The 16,309-nt window shown below is 40.3% G+C and overlaps 1 protein-coding gene across 3 annotated transcripts; it reads left to right on the top strand.

Annotated features, from left to right (window-relative positions):
* Positions 1–2: 2 nt before the first annotated feature.
* Positions 3–16,308, top strand: strada (STE20 related adaptor alpha). 3 transcript variants are annotated; one of them, XM_033645006.2, is made up of 13 exons: positions 3–140; positions 3,626–3,691; positions 5,946–6,003; positions 8,995–9,023; positions 11,379–11,481; positions 12,332–12,453; positions 12,724–12,832; positions 12,954–13,077; positions 13,672–13,843; positions 14,215–14,319; positions 14,546–14,799; positions 14,900–14,942; positions 15,259–16,308. In XM_033645006.2, exons 2-13 carry the CDS (start codon positions 3,680–3,682, stop codon positions 15,412–15,414), a joined length of 1,287 nt encoding a protein of 428 aa, XP_033500897.1. In that variant the 5' UTR covers positions 3–140; positions 3,626–3,679; the 3' UTR covers positions 15,415–16,308. The 3 variants fall into 3 exon arrangements, with proteins under 3 accessions (XP_033500897.1, XP_033500898.1, XP_033500899.1); XM_033645008.2 differs by lacking the exon at positions 8,995–9,023 and having other exon boundaries at positions 14–140; XM_033645007.2 differs by lacking the exons at positions 5,946–6,003; positions 8,995–9,023.
* The last annotated feature ends 1 nt before the right edge of the window (position 16,309 follows it).

Raw genomic sequence — 16,309 nt, forward strand, 5'->3', positions numbered from 1 at the left:
GCGCGACGACGGCGCTCAACCAAGAAAGCGTAGTGGAGAGCTGCCAGAAACATCCCGCTGGAGAGGATGGCTAGCTGAAGAAGTTATCCTAAAATATAATGTAACTCCAACCAGCCACCGCTGTTCCAAACATTGTAAAGGTAAGTTACTAAGACGTTAAAATAAAGCCGTTAATTGCTGCTAAAATAAGTCAAGGTAGCTGCTTTAACTAACGGTAATTGCTAGCCTGCGCCCTCCATTAGCGAGCAGCTCTGCCTGTGACGTTTCTGATATAAGTTAGTGATTTTTCTTCGTATGCTGTCATTTAAAGTCAGCGTCTTTGGGTTTGTATATTAACCACCATTATTAAAGCGTGACTGTTGATTGGTTTCAGCCTCAAAATCAGCATGAATAAAGATAACGCTCAAGCCATCACTAACTGCTGAGAGATCATCTGGCTGGTAGACTTTACTTTGCAATACAAGGTTAATAATCACTTTAATAACTAAAGATTTATATGCATGATTTGCGTAGGGCAAGCCAAGTTGATGTGTCATTTCACTCAGGCAGTTCAAAGACGTTTTATGCTTTGCTTTCTGTGTGTGCTGTTTTTCAGGATATTATATTTATCCTACAGAAAAGTGGAGTGATAATAGTAGCTCTCACTGACAAAGATGAGTCTATGAAAAGTTTATTCTCACCTGATTCAGTGGTACCATTTATTTCCTACAAACAGAGTATATATAGTTAAAAAAGGAAGGAAGGTATACTTAATATGGGGAGGGGAAATTAATTTTTTCCACTCCACTATTCAAACACACACACACACACACACACACACACACACCACACGCAGGCCGAAATACACACATATACAAACAAACAGGATGTATGAATGGATGGAGAGATGTCAGAGTGAGGGGGCTGCCTCATAGAATGACACCTTAGATGTGTATTAGATCTCATCTCCTGTTATTACAGACTGAGGAGCACCGCAGGTAATTTTTACACTTCATACAGACAATAGTAAAACTGATATTACAAATTTGTTTATATTGAAGTTTTCAGATGACACTTGTTTGGCATTGCAGATGATCCTAGTATTCATCAGCCCTGACTGATGAGTGGTGTGGTTTGAGAGCAGTTAATTTATTATTAATCCAAAGTAGACACAAGAAATAGTCTTTGGTCTTCCAGTCTTATTCTCCACCAGTTACTGTCCATGACACACAGTTTGAACAAGTTTAAATATTTAGGCATTTATGTGAATGCTACTTTATCATGGAGTTCACATACAGTACAGGCCAAAAGTTTGGACACACCTTCTCATTCAATGCGTTTTCTTTATTTTCATGACTATTTACATTGTAGATTCTCACTGAAGGCATCAAAACTATGAATGAACACATGTGGAGTTATGTTCTTAACAAAAAAAGGTGAAATAACTGAAAACATGTTTTATATTCTAGTTTCTTCAAAATAGCCACCCTTTGCTCTGATTACTGCTTTGCACACTCTTGGCATTCTCTCCATGAGCTTCAAGAGGTAGTCACCTGAAATGGTTTTCCAACAGTCTTGAAGGAGTTCCCAGAGGTGTTTAGCACTTGTTGGCCCCTTTGCCTTCACTCTGCGGTCCAGCTCACCCCAAACCATCTCGATTGGGTTCAGGTCCAGTGACTGTGGAGGCCAGGTCATCTGCCACAGCACTCCATCACTCTCCTTCTTGGTCAAATAGCCCTTACACAGCCTGGAGGTGTGTTTGGGGTCATTGTCCTGTTGAAAAATAAATGATCGTCCAACTAAATGCAAACCGGATGGGATGGCATGTCGCTGCAGGATGCTGTGGTAGCCATGCTGGTTCGGTGTGCCTTCAATTTTGAATAAATCCCCAACAGTGTCACCAGCAAAACACCCCCACACCATCACACCTCCTCCTCCATGCTTCACAGTGGGAACCAGGCATGTGGAATCCATCCGTTCACCTTTTCTGCGTCTCACAAAGACACAGCGGTTGGAACCAAAGATCTCAAATTTGGACTCATCAGACCAAAGCACAGATTTCCACTGGTCTAATGTCCATTCCTTGTGTTTCTTGGCCCAAACAAATCTCTTCTGCTTGTTGCCTCTCCTTAGCAGTGGTTTCCTAGCAGCTATTTGACCATGAAGGCCTGATTCGCGCAGTCTCCTCTTAACAGTTGTTCTAGAGATGGGTCTGCTGCTAGAACTCTGTGTGCCATTCATCTGGTGTCTGATCTGAGCTGCTGTTAACTTGCGATTTCTGAGGCTGGTGACTCGGATGAACTTATCCTCAGAAGCAGAGGTGACTTTTGGTCTTCCTTTCCTGGGTCGGTCCTCATGTGTGCCAGTTTCGTTGTAGCGCTTGATGGTTTTTGCGACTCCACTTGGGGACACATTTAAAGTTTTTGCAATTTTCCAGACTGACTGACCTTCATTTCTTAAAGTAATGATGGCCACTCGTTTTTCTTTAGTTAGCTGATTGGTTCTTGCCATAATATGAATTTTAACAGTTGTCCAATAGGGCTGTCGGCTGTGTATTAACCTGACTTCTGCACAACACAACTGATGGTCCCAACCCCATTGATAAAGCAAGAAATTCCACTAATTAACCCTGATAAGGCACACCTGTGAAGTGGAAACCATTTCAGGTGACTACCTCTTGAAGCTCATCGAGAGAATGCCAAGAGTGTGAAAAGCAGTAATCAGAGCAAAGGGTGGCTATTTTGAAGAAACTAGAATATAAAACATGTTTTCAGTTATTTCACCTTTTTTTGTTAAGTACATAACTCCACATGTGTTCATTCATAGTTTTGATGCCTTCAGTGAGAATCTACAATGTAAATAGTCATGAAAATAAAGAAAACGCATTGAATGAGAAGGTGTGTCCAAACTTTTGGCCTGTACTGTATAACTATATATTATATTTGTTGTAAATTACGGCAATGTATTATTACCTAAACAACCAAGGTTCTTCGGAGCAAACACTCTGTTAGTGTTTTTCTATAATACAGAATGTTATGCATTATGGATTCAGTGTATGGTACAAGTGTCTCTCTGTTCATCTGAAAGCTAGACTGGCTAAATGGTTTTGTAGCTGCTTAAAGATTGTGGGTCACATGCTCAAATCAAGTTTTCAAACTGCCTTTACTAAAAGAATGCTGTCTCTGTCTTTGGCTGGTAATATTACATCATACCCCTCTTATATTTTATTTAACGAATATCAGTTTTTGCCATTCAGCAGAAGATTTACAGTACCACGGGCTCGACTAAACAAACTGCAGAATCTTTTTTATATCTCTTTTATATCAGAATTTTGGTTTAGAGTAGGTCTCAGTGTAGACTAACAATTGAATGTGACAGTAAGTGATGACACTGTAGCTACTTATTCATAATGTCTGATAATATGTTTGTAGTGGGTGTTTTTGTTGTTGTTTGGTTTAATGTTGTATTTTGTTATGTACGTGAAACAGTGTATGCTTTTGGATGCACACAAATATTCTGCTAACAGAGGGAAATAACTCCAAATCAAATCAGATAGTAATGATAGCATGCTAGATTAACCTCCCAGCACAGGGAGATCAAACTGAGGCATCTTCCCAATCACAGTTTTTTTCATTTGTCTTCACAGGGATTCCCTGGCCGGGTTTTCAACATTTCATATGTAACACACTCAAGAGGATCCATGTCTTTTCTTGTAAGTGTTTGCCAAGTACCTCTTATTTTAGACATAGGCTGGTTTAAAGATAAGATGTAAGCCTAGAGATCTGGGATTAAATCTGCAGTACTTGTATGTTTTTTTAATAGATTAGTTTGTTTGATAATCAGATTACAGAATTAAGTCTCTGGATTGGAGTTTTGCAAATCACAAAGGCAGAAATATATATATATATATATATATATATATATATATATATATATATATATATATATATATATATATATATATATACAGTACAGGCCAAAAGTTTGGACACACCTTCTCATTCAATGCGTTTTCTTTATTTTCATGACTTTTTACATTGTAGATTCTCACTGAAGGCATCAAAACTATGAATGAACACATGTGGAGTTATGTACTTAACAAAAAAAGGTGAAATAACTGAAAACATGTTTTATATTCTAGTTTCTTCAAAATAGCCACCCTTTGCTCTGATTACTGCTTTGCACACTCTTGGCATTCTCTCCATGAGCTTCAAGAGGTAGTCACCTGAAATGGTTTCCACTTCACAGGTGTGCCTTATCAGGGTTAATTAGTGGAATTTCTTGCTTTATCAATGGGGTTGGGACCATCAGTTGTGTTGTGCAGAAGTCAGGTTAATACACAGCCGACAGCCCTATTGGACAACTGTTAAAATTCATATTATGGCAAGAACCAATCAGCTAACTAAAGAAAAACGAGTGGCCATCATTACTTTAAGAAATGAAGGTCAGTCAGTCTGGAAAATTGCAAAAACTTTAAATGTGTCCCCAAGTGGAGTCGCAAAAACCATCAAGCGCTACAACGAAACTGGCACACATGAGGACCGACCCAGGAAAGGAAGACCAAAAGTCACCTCTGCTTCTGAGGATAAGTTCATCCGAGTCACCAGCCTCAGAAATCGCAAGTTAACAGTAGCTCAGATCAGAGACCAGATGAATGCCACACAGAGTTCTAGCAGCAGACCCATCTCTAGAACAACTGTTCTAGGAACTGAGGAGACTGCGCGAATCAGGCCTTCATGGTCAAATAGCTGCTAGGAAACCACTGCTAAGGAGAGGCAACAAGCAGAAGAGATTTGTTTGGGCCAAGAAACACAAGGAATGGACATTAGACCAGTGGAAATCTGTGCTTTGGTCTGATGAGTCCAAATTTGAGATCTTTGGTTCCAACCACTGTGTCTTTGTGAGACGCAGAAAAGGTGAACGGATGGATTCCACATGCCTGGTTCCCACTGTGAAGCATGGAGGAGGAGGTGTGATGGTGTGGGGGTGTTTTGCTGGTGACACTGTTGGGGATTTATTCAAAATTGAAGGCACACTGAACCAGCATGGCTACCACAGCATCCTGCAGCGACATGCCATCCCATCCGGTTTGCGTTTAGTTGGACGATCATTTATTTTTCAACAGGACAATGACCCCAAACACACCTCCAGGCCGTGTAAGGGCTATTTGACCAAGAAGGAGAGTGATGGAGTGCTGTGGCAGATGACCTGGCCTCCACAGTCACCGGACCTGAACCCAATCGAGATGGTTTGGGGTGAGCTGGACCGCAGAGTGAAGGCAAAGGGGCCAACAAGTGCTAAACACCTCTGGGAACTCCTTCAAGACTGTTGGAAAACCATTTCAGGTGACTACCTCTTGAAGCTCATGGAGAGAATGCCAAGAGTGTGCAAAGCAGTAATCAGAGCAAAGGGTGGCTATTTTGAAGAAACTAGAATATAAAACATGTTTTCAGTTATTTCACCTTTTTTGTTAAGTACATAACTCCACATGTGTTCATTCATAGTTTTGATGCCTTCAGTGAGAATCTACAATGTAAATAGTCATGAAAATAAAGAAAACGCATTGAATGAGAAGGTGTGTCCAAACTTTTGGCCTGTACTGTGTATATATATATATATATATATATATATATATATCTATATCTATATATAAAATATATATATGTGTGTGTGTGTGTGTATATATATGTATATATATATATTAGATATAATTACAGTTTGCCTTCTTGCTCAGCACACTGCTCACAAACAAGACAGGAAATTGCTTGGCTTTTCTAAAAATGAGCTTTCTATAATTTTCTCTTCCATAAAAGGGACAGAACACTTTTACAGCTGCAAATTAGAAAGTCAATGTGAATCATCTTTATTCAGCAGCTTTGAATATGTCTCTGTGGAACATTCCCTTATTCTTGCTTGCATTTTCTCTCTTCTGTCCATGTCTGTTATTAACCCTCTGTGTCTGTCAGCGTTGGGTAACTGAGAAACTGAGTGTGGAGAGCCTGCGGGATTTGGAGTTATTTGGAGGTGAGGTCCAAGATACAACTGAGATACAACAAAATAAACATTAGGCCTTTCACAAGCACAAACAGAAAACAACATTCTGCTGTAGTTGAAGCTTTGCTCTAAGTGAGTGGTTGCTTTGCTTCTCAGACGTCGTCCTTAAATTATAATAATGACAGTTTTCTATCCAGTCAGTTAGTCATCTGTTACCAGTCTTAAGCGTTACTGCCTCATTGTTTCTGTTTGCTACAATAATTTATCAGAGGATGGCACAAACAAACTCACCCTGTAATTAATGTCTCATGTGGGCTTGTCACATAAAAAGTCTGTGCCATTTTATTTAATGCTTCTTGTGAATGTGTTTCTCTTGCATGTGAAAGGGTTGCAAAGTTGTTTTTGGCTTGCAAATATTTTTATTTGCCGTTGCACCTAAATTTGTGGTAACTCATGTGTTAAACCACATTTGCTTTTTGGAGCAATAAAATCTGAATTTAATCAGAACTTTTGGCTCTTCAAATATGGATACAGCAGAGTGGAGAATTCAGTTAGGTGCCAAGCTTTAAACCAGCATGTGCTAGTTTCCACTGATGCTATAATGAAATTACTATAAAAAGAGCTGATAATTGTGAAAACCTTTCACATCAGTGTTAAATGCAAGTAGGATACACATGTTTTTCGTTGGTTGATGTGTTGCTTGGTAGCATTACCATAGCAGTCCAATTTGGGAATAATCACAGTCACAGTAATATATCTATATAGCTTTTAATGTTTGTTCTTACAACATGTATATGATATTTTTGTCACAGTAGGAAATATGATTGAACAAATGTGAGGCTTAGTTTTGCCTTTTTATGTTTTGTATTTTATGTACCAGGGCTCCAGACAGCTCAGAGGAAATCTATATGTTTCTATCTATATATAAACTTTATAACTAAACTAGGAAGTCACATTGAGATTAAAATCTCTTTTGCAAGTGAGACCTAACCAAGACAGGGTCAAACAACAGTATCAAACACAAACAGGAGAAACATCAAATCACACAGTGACAATAAATATGTCAAAATACATTTCATAATACAGTGCATTAACAAGGCAACAATATTTAGTCTAGAATTTGTTCGTTGATCGAAACAGCCACAGCTATCAGTGACCTCTTTCTTAATTGTAAGTTTGAAGAGGTAAGGGTCTTGAGTTTGAGCTTGGCCTCCAGATTATTCCAGGACTAGGGACCGTTGATTTGCCAGCATCCTCTGTCCTGGTAAAAGCCACTTTAAACCGAAGTCATTTGTGTGACCTAAGCGTATAATTGCTTTGCAATGATAAAAACTGTCTTAGGTAAGTTGGAAATTTTATATACTAGATCCTATATACTAGACTCTACCTGTGTTGTAACCTACGCAAAGAGAGGGATGACCAGTCTACCATACTGTATAAGGTACAATGGTGGGTCCTAAAGCTGGATTTAGTGATGTACCTCAGGGCTGATTGATACATGTACAGATACCTGAATGAAACCCTCACAAAGACACTCCCGTATACAGAAGGTCATAAATCTCCCTGCTGGCAAACTTTATTTAATGTTTCATAGTGGGGTGGATCCGAAGACCACCATAGCTACACTTAAGTTCACCCAGTTTTATCAAAAAACAAACAAGGTAGAAAATGGCTGGTATTGGATCTAAAAGGGTGAATTTAATAACTATACAGTTTGGGATACATTCTACTTAAATTAGTAATCCACTGTTGGCTACAGAGCTGATTCTATAGAAGGATTGTAGATTAAGTTACAGTTTATGAAGAAGCTTTTCTTAATAGTCTGTGAATTGAACCACCCACCTTTCGTCATAAATCTGTCCTGTAGACCACTGCAGGGCTGATTAGATTGGTTGTATGTTCATAAAAGAACACATAAACAATTAAATTGGTCTTGGCTCAAACCAAGCAAATAATGTTCTGAGTCCTGAGAAGATGCATTTTCAAATTCAAACATTTGCTCAAAAAATTTACTCATTAAGAAAAGCACAGCAAGGCCTGAATGGTTCAGTGTTTTTACCAACCAGGTTATTTTTAAAACTGTCTGGAACATTTGAACTACTGTCTGTCGATTTCTTTCCAAAATAGCCAAGCAGCCAAAAGCTACATTTATCAATGGCTGGTAGTATTTTCATTCTGTGCCTAATGGTGTTGGTTTATTTTGCTATGATACATTAAATCCCAAGATCACATATGGTTCTGATAAGAAATATGAAGCACTAAACTGTAAGTGAAAGCAGGGAGAGAGGGTCAAATACATAACTGTAGTTTGCAAATACAATATGAAGCCTTTTTAGGTGTCCTAACACCTAAAGACACCATGTTTGTGGCTCTTTATCTGTGTGATGTTTCTTCTCATTAATTATCACTATGATTTTTGGCACATTATTGCAGCTTTTGCATATTATGGATTAAAGGTTCTGGGGTGGATTATGCTTTATTTCTTTGCAAGCTTTGCGTCATTTTCCATTTTCCTGCCGGCAGGTCATTGCTCAATGTTGCATGTTTGTTCAAGTGTATCATTTCTGTTTTGGCTGTGCTGTATTCCCATTGCCTTACATAATATCTGGGAAGAACCTGCAGGGTTTAGCTAGATTGTTTTTCTTTTTTTTTCCCTCGTCTGCTTTGGTAAGAAAGTATTTGGTTAAGCCTTTTATGCAGATGTAGGCACTTTACGGTGAGAATTATTTTTTGTAGTTGCCGCGTAGCTTCAGTTAAATCATATGCCCACAAACTATCTGTACTGATAATAATGCGTCACTTTGTGGGAGGTCACCTTAAAGCTGAAGCTGCTGGTTCAGACAAATCCTGTAAGTGACAGGGCAACCAGCAATGGATATCTATCACATTCTGCAGTGTGCTGCATATTCCCACTGCGAGATGCTGCACTCCCCAATTCAAGAGCTGCTCTAAATACCGATCCTTCTCTTGTTTTGTGTTTGTACATGTCTTTATGTCATTGATGTGGTTTTTCTACCCCAGAGCAAGCTCAGGGAGTCTCTCACAGGAAAGTAAGTGTGGTACTCCTGTCATCGTCATCCCCCACTTGCCCTTTGTGAATGTGCGTGCATGCATGTGTATGTGCGCACACAGATTTATATCAGAAATCCAAAAACCTCCCCCTGAGGCTTTGCACATTTATGTATGCATGAGAGTCCAGCTCATGACTCACGCTCTTAGAAGGACATCTCACCTCACTCACATGCAGGGCTTCTGTTTGGGAAGATGGGGAAACAGTAGAGTGTTGTCAAGCTTTACTCCTCTGGAAGAGAATAAATAATCCTTTACAAAGCCTGTCCAAATAGTCCTGTCTTAGTCCTCAGTGTGCTGTTAAAATGCTTTGTTCCGGATAACTGCACTGTTTGGATTTTGGTGTCACCTCACTAAAAGTCTAACTTTGTGTTGTGAGTCTTTTGACACTGCCTGTCTGTGCCGACGGCCGTTTGTTGAGTTGATGGCTAACTGATAGTGTCCCACTTTGATGTCAGGCACTGTGTGTCCCCGCAGGCTGTAGGTGGATGGAGTTCCATGTGTTCAGCTTTTGCAATGCATGGCAACCCCTTCTGAATCTGATCACAATGGCAGTTTGTACAGTGACCCATGTGATACAGACGTTCCTGTAACTGATTGCTGCCATTGCATGTTTGGCTTTGCCGTCATGCCAGTTTTAATGTACACTCTGTAAAGTTTATGTATGGCAGAAGGTGTCATGTGGCTTCACACATTTAGAGAACTCTGCACACATGGAGCAACTTTTGGTTTTATCTGTGAGGATACCTTTCACACTTTTTGCGTGGGTCTCTGATGTTGATCGTAAAGCCACCTATGGCCCGTAGAATACAATGATACTCAAGGAAGTTCACTATTCTATTTTGAATGTACATCTTCATTCTGGTCACCATGGAAACAATCCAAATATTCATAGAGCTTGCTTTCATTTTCCACAGCTTGCTACTGCAATCTGTCCATTTCCATCATTTGAATGGTGATAAATTGATGGAATTCAGGAGTCCTCACTGCAGAGAATATTAACTCTTCTCGACACGTGTTTGTGATGCACATGTCTAAAAAGAGTTTAATTAAACACTATTCTGTTCATAATAATAATATAGTTGCAGTAGTTCATCTGCTATTAATGTTTCACGAATACTGATAAATTTGAACTGTCTTTGATTATTAAAATAACATGCACTGTTTTATATTGAGTGGATCTAAGGTTTTGGAACATGTTTCAATCACTAGACCTTCAGTAAATATTCACTACATAGTTTGCTGGTGATGTTTTGAGTGTCAGTATGTGTTACTAATGTCTTCTGATTCCTGTTTTTTTTTTTTTTTGGCTATTGCCAGGGGTCACGCTAACACACACACTGTTAACACACCTCAGTGTGCCCTTTGGTGATCTGTTAACAGTTCTCACACATACACAATTGTTCAAAAGTTTGGAATCAGCTATTATATTGATGTTTATCTCCTCTCCTTCAATGATAACTATTTTGATAGAGATAAAAACAGTGTAAATGTAGACATTAAAAGTATCAATTTCATTTGAAATCATTTTGGCACCCAAAAGAAGAATTGCGACCTCCAGTTGACCTCCAACTCCAGTGTTGCATTACAGGGGAGAATACTGTTTCTATTCCAGTCCATAAAAGCATAAAAGCACATCCCAAAATATTCAGAGCCCAGTTGCACCATTGTGGTTCAATAATGATCGAACCACAATGGTGCAACTGGGCTCTGAATATTTTGGGATGTTGTTTTTTTTCTTTGGGCCCCCTGCAGTCTACTGAGTGGTTAGACTGAACAGGTTTGAACTGTGATTTGTCAGTCCACAGTATGTCTAGCTGATATTCCCTGACCCGTTTCCAATATTTAGGCGTTATTGTGCACTTGACACTGAAACAGGAACCTGATCCTGTTTAAATCTGCGTATGTTTTCATGCTAAGCCTCCAGTTTCCTTTACCAATGACTGCTGATTTCCTCTATTCATATTGAACTGTTGCGCGGAGAGACCTTTGTCTCTTTCTGCCCCTCCAGTTATCAGTCTGGCTGAATCATTGTACAGCATTTTGTTCTCCATGTAGAAAACTAACCCTTCACACAAAATAACATGTGTTTGTAAAGAGGATTTTCTACAACCTAAAAGCAGGAAAGACCAATCCAATCTATAGAATAGTCCACTCAGACATCTGACTGTACCCAGTCAAGCTTTACTTGTAGGAGATTACAAACTTTTGAATGGTAGTGTATGACAAACCCTGCGGTAGTCACTCACAAGCTGTTTAACACAGTCCTGCACTGTAGCAAGTAAAGTCAAGTGTCAGATCTTCATTCATTCTGTTTTCTCCCCTCTACCCTCCAGGCCCATGAGGACAGCCAGGAGAGCCTGACCTCCCTCCCACGTCGGGACACGATGGGCAGCTTCCTCCCTGACAGCAGCTCCTACGAGCTCCTTACTGTTATCGGTATGTACAGGCAAAGACACATCTGGACTTGGCTGCTTACATTGATTTCAGACCTACACAATGTGTTCAGTTTTTATGCACCCAAGTCTGGGATAGCCATGGCAGAAGGCATTATGTTTTCACAAAATTCCTTTAAATTTGGCAAAAACATCCACCTGGACTCAGCGATGAACTGATTAGATTTTGGTGGTCAAGGTCACAGCAACCTGGTTTACCTCATTCTTGTAAATGCGATATCTAAAGAACATGTCCGGCGAATTGCTTCAAATTTGGCACAAATGTTCTGATTAGAATTTGGTGGTCAAAGCTCAAGGTCACTGTAGCCTTAAGTCCGTCTCATTCTTGTGAATGTGATATCTCAAGAAGGGCTTATGGGAGTCTCCTCAAATTTAAAACAAATGTCCACCTGGACTCAAGAACAAACTCATTGGAATTTGGTTGCCAAAGCTCTAAGTCTCTGTAACCTCACAAAACATATTTTTGGCTCAAGAACTCAAGAATTCATATGCTGACAAAATTTCACACAAGTGTCTGATAGGATAAAATGATGAAGTGATGACATTGTATATCCAAAAGGTTAAAGGTCGGCTTCACTGTGACATCATGATGTTCTGTAAATACCATAACTCACGAACAGCAGGGGAATGCAGTTTCTTCAAAACATCACAATTTTTTGAAGTGAAAAATGTTATTATTTCACTTCACAATGCAGATTTTGGACGGTAGCTAAACAGCAATATTGCCAAGATATGCATTTGTTTGGTGTCTTTACAATGTAAATACTCAAACACCAAAGACTGCAGGATACTTGACATGAATAGTTTTTTAAATGAAAGTGTCTGTGTTGTAGGCCGGGGCTTGGATGACTTGATGACAGTGAACTTGGCTCGATACAGACCCACCGGGGAGCACGTAGCCATCCGACGGATTGACTTGGAGTCATGCACTAATGACATGGTCACCTACCTGCAGGTCTGCACTCACTCAGCACTCAATCCCATCGCTCTGCAATGACTCAGCTCCCCATTAGTCGTTGCCTCTATACTGTTCCTAATAAATTCCCCTTCTTTCATCTCAGTGTTGCATTGGGAACACTTATGTAACCATTGTGTCTTTGTTCTGATTACGTTTCCTGTCTTTCCTGCTCACCCTTTGATGCCTAATTAGATTAAAAATCATCTTTTCCTCTCTGCCTGTCGTCTTGATATAATAAGATATAATTTCCTTTTCTTCGGCTCCCAGGGCGAACTACATGTGTCGAAGTTGTTTCACCACTCCAGTATTCTACCCTACAAGAGCGTCTTTATAGCTGAGAATGAACTGTGGGTCATCACCCCCTTCATGGCTTATGGTAGGTAAAACACTTAAACTGTCGCTGTATGTTATTGTACGTAATAAACAATATTTTAAAGTAGCCTGTAGTTACAGAGAACAGCATTTCATCTTGGTGATCTGTGTTTATGATGTTTCAGGGTCAGCCAGAGATCTGATCTGCACACATTTCGCTGATGGTATGACTGAGCTGACTATTGCATACATTTTGCTGGGCATGCTCAAAGCACTCGAATACATCCACCACATGGGATATGTGCACCGGTAAGATACACCTTCACAACTGGTTTGAGTTTTAATGACTTTTTGTATCACATATAGTATACACATTAAATCAAAATTAAACAAAATCAAGAAATATTAAATGTTTGTCCTGGAATTGCTGTCACTGAACACTAAAACCCTGCACCGAAAACCAAACTAATGAAATATAATTAGGTCTAGGGGAGGGTGGAGGAGGTCTTGTAGCAGGTTTTATAGATAGACAGGATTGGGCTGTTGCATAAGATCCTCCCAGGTGATACTGGAGGAGTTATTCTGGTCAAACAAAAATAACAGACATATTCAAACAGTTATCAGGAATTTTAAAAGTGCTGCATAAAGTCATCAGCCACTGTAGTATTACTTGGTCACTGACAGGACTAACTGGTTGGGGAAGGAGTCAGGAGTCATTATGTCATCGTTGGAGACAAGCCAGTGTCTCTGTCTTGCACAGTATGCAGTTTATTATTGATCTGGGCTTAAACTTACATTGCAATTTAATAAACTTGTGGTACTGATAAATCAACCCGCGAGTCTTATTTGTAAATACAGGCCAATGTGACATTCAGTGTCGTAACTGTCTTCGGTTATTTGTAGGAGTGTGAAGGCCAGCCATGTGTTGATCTCAGCAGACGGACAGGTCTGCATGTCAGGTCTAAGGAGCATCTTCAGTCTGATCCGACATGGCCAGAGGGCCAAAGTTGTCCACGACTTCCCCCAGTACAGCGTCAAGGTGCTGCCGTGGCTCAGCCCTGAGGTGCTGCAGCAGGTATGATACTCCATTCCTTAATGTGATAATACGGTCTTCAGGCCAAGGTACAAAAATAGCATCATCTGCTCGCCAAATGCGGGTAAAATGTGCAAGTGGATGGAAGATTTGCTTCACTCATCAGTCTAAAACAATGGCAATGCATTGAATGGCTTATAAAATTTGAACATTTACTAGCCATTTGGCCAGTGGACAAAAAAGTGAATTTTGCACCCTGTCTGTTTCTGTCCGTCTTCCACAAGTTTTGGAAAAGCTGTTTTGAAGTCAAAGTTCAACAGTAACAGCTCTCTATGCTGCATTTATCAGCAGAACTAAAATAAATCAGAAGTAAAATAGTGCATTTAGTTTCATATGTGAATGTTTCTCTTCAGAACCTGCAGGGCTACGACTCTCGGTCAGACATCTACAGCCTCGGCATCACGGCTTGTGAACTAGCAAATGGACACGTGCCCTTCAAAGACATGCCAGCTACACAGGTGAGAAGAGAGGGAGGAACTCCATACCTGCTCCTCTGCATCACCTGATCTGTCTGTAACCATTAACTTAGTGACAAAATGACAAACTGGTGAAATTAAGCTTGCTCAGTTTTAAAACCTGTACATTGATGACATGGCCATTTCTAGTAAATTCAAAGGTAAGTGGTTTTCCTGAAATCAAAGGGTGGGTAAACTCACTCTATCAATATCCACTTCACTTTCACAGATGCTGCTGGAGAAGCTAAATGGGACGGTCCCATGTTTGCTGGACACCACCACGATCCCACCAGAGGAGCTGTCCATGAAACCATCTTGCTCTGGGGCTGACTCCGGAATCTGTGAGGGTCCAGGAGCTGGAGGTATTCGCCATTCCAACGGAGATCCCTCCTCTTCATCAGGAGGGCACCCCTACAACCGCACATTTTCCTCGCACTTCCACGCCTTTGTGGAGCTGTGTTTACAGCGAGACCCAGAAAAGAGGTTGGCTTTTGTCTTCCTGAATGCTTAAATATTGTAGAGGACATACAGAATATTTTAAGTTCAAGACATTAATCGTTTTCCCTTTGATTTCCTTTTTCAGACCATCTGCCACCACTCTCGTAGGCCATCCTTTCTTCAAACAGGTGTGTAAAATACAAGACTAAGCCTGACTCACGAAAATGACTACACTTCCTACCAATTTACTAAGTGTTACCTTTGCACATTTACCTCTAGTACAAGAAACTATCTTCTAGCTCAGTAGCTAAAAGCAAATTTCATTTCCTTTCTGAGTGTATTCCTTTAACTTACTGTACTTCTGGTTGAAACAGGTCTTTCAGGTGTTGAAATACATACAGGTGTTTTCCAAAGTTCTAAAATGCATCTAAATTTACTGTGTGGTGACATGGAAATTAAAAGTAATATTTAAAGATTATCCTCCAAACTTTTTCCCATTTTCAGATCAAACGCCGGCCCTCAGAGGCGCTGCCTGAGCTGTTGCGGCCCGTGTCACCAATCACCAGCTTTGAGAGTTCCCAGCCGCAGGACTCTCCCTCTGGACTGGCCAGTCTGGAGTCGGGTCTCAGCCACCTGGAGGTGGACGACTGGGACTTCTGACAGTGGAGGACTAGGTGGGAAGACACTAGTGGGATTTTGATGGAAAACTCTCTGAGCATACAGGACGGGATTCGTTTTTGTAATGGTCCTCTTGTAAATAATTTAAATCTCAAACTAAAAAGGAGTTGCTGTTCTCAGACAGAGGTTAAAGCCAGCAGCCATCTTGCCTCTCTTTGATGTCTCTCACATGCTTTTGTTCTCTAGATATGCACAGACTCTTGCACTGCACTGATGGCCTCTCTCTCTTTATTTCACACACACACACACACACACACACACACACACACACACACCTGTTTACAGATTGTACTCACACATTACAACGGGACCCCTCTGTTCCTCATTCTGTTGCTGAGGTTTCAGAGGAGGATCTATGGATGTAGATGTAGCCGAGACCTTAAGATTCTTAAACGGATCAGTGGGAAGCTGCTACTAAATATTCAGAGGGGACACTCTACCTCTTGTTTGAACATGGCTGTATTATGTGGCCCATCTGCTCGGTGCGACCGCCATAAGGGTGCACACAGGTCCTCACAGCTCACTCACCCCTCTGTACACCATATGGAGGGCTTCGACTTTGTCCAAAGGGTCAACTAATTGAACAGCATGTATACGCATTTATTTCTCTGCCTGTGTTACAGTGTAAACTACATCTCATGCTTAACACTTCACTTTTGTTGCACAGAGGTTAAAGCATAACATCTGTTTAGTTTAACCTTCACAGCATAGAAGTATGTATTTCCTTGAACTTACTCTGGGTGTGATGTTACTTATGTCAGAAGTGAACGTTACATTGGTGCTTGTTTTGTCTGCATGTACGTTTGAAAGTGAGGGCAAAGCAATGTGTTGGAAATGTCAAACTTGACTTTTAACAATAAACGTTGTTCACTTAAAT

The sequence above is a fragment of the Epinephelus lanceolatus genome, chromosome 18 (assembly GCF_041903045.1).
Source record: "Epinephelus lanceolatus isolate andai-2023 chromosome 18, ASM4190304v1, whole genome shotgun sequence".
NCBI classification, from domain to species: Eukaryota; Metazoa; Chordata; class Actinopteri; order Perciformes; family Serranidae; genus Epinephelus; species Epinephelus lanceolatus.

What these genes read in the sequence shown, in the direction of transcription:
- strada (XM_033645006.2), top strand. An exon ending in ACATGGTCACCTACCTGCAG is followed by an intron (nt 12,454 to 12,723) that starts GTCTGCACTCAC and finishes TTCGGCTCCCAG; the next exon opens with GGCGAACTACATGTGTCGAA. An exon ending in CAGCGAGACCCAGAAAAGAG is followed by an intron (nt 14,800 to 14,899) that starts GTTGGCTTTTGT and finishes TTCCTTTTTCAG; the next exon opens with ACCATCTGCCACCACTCTCG.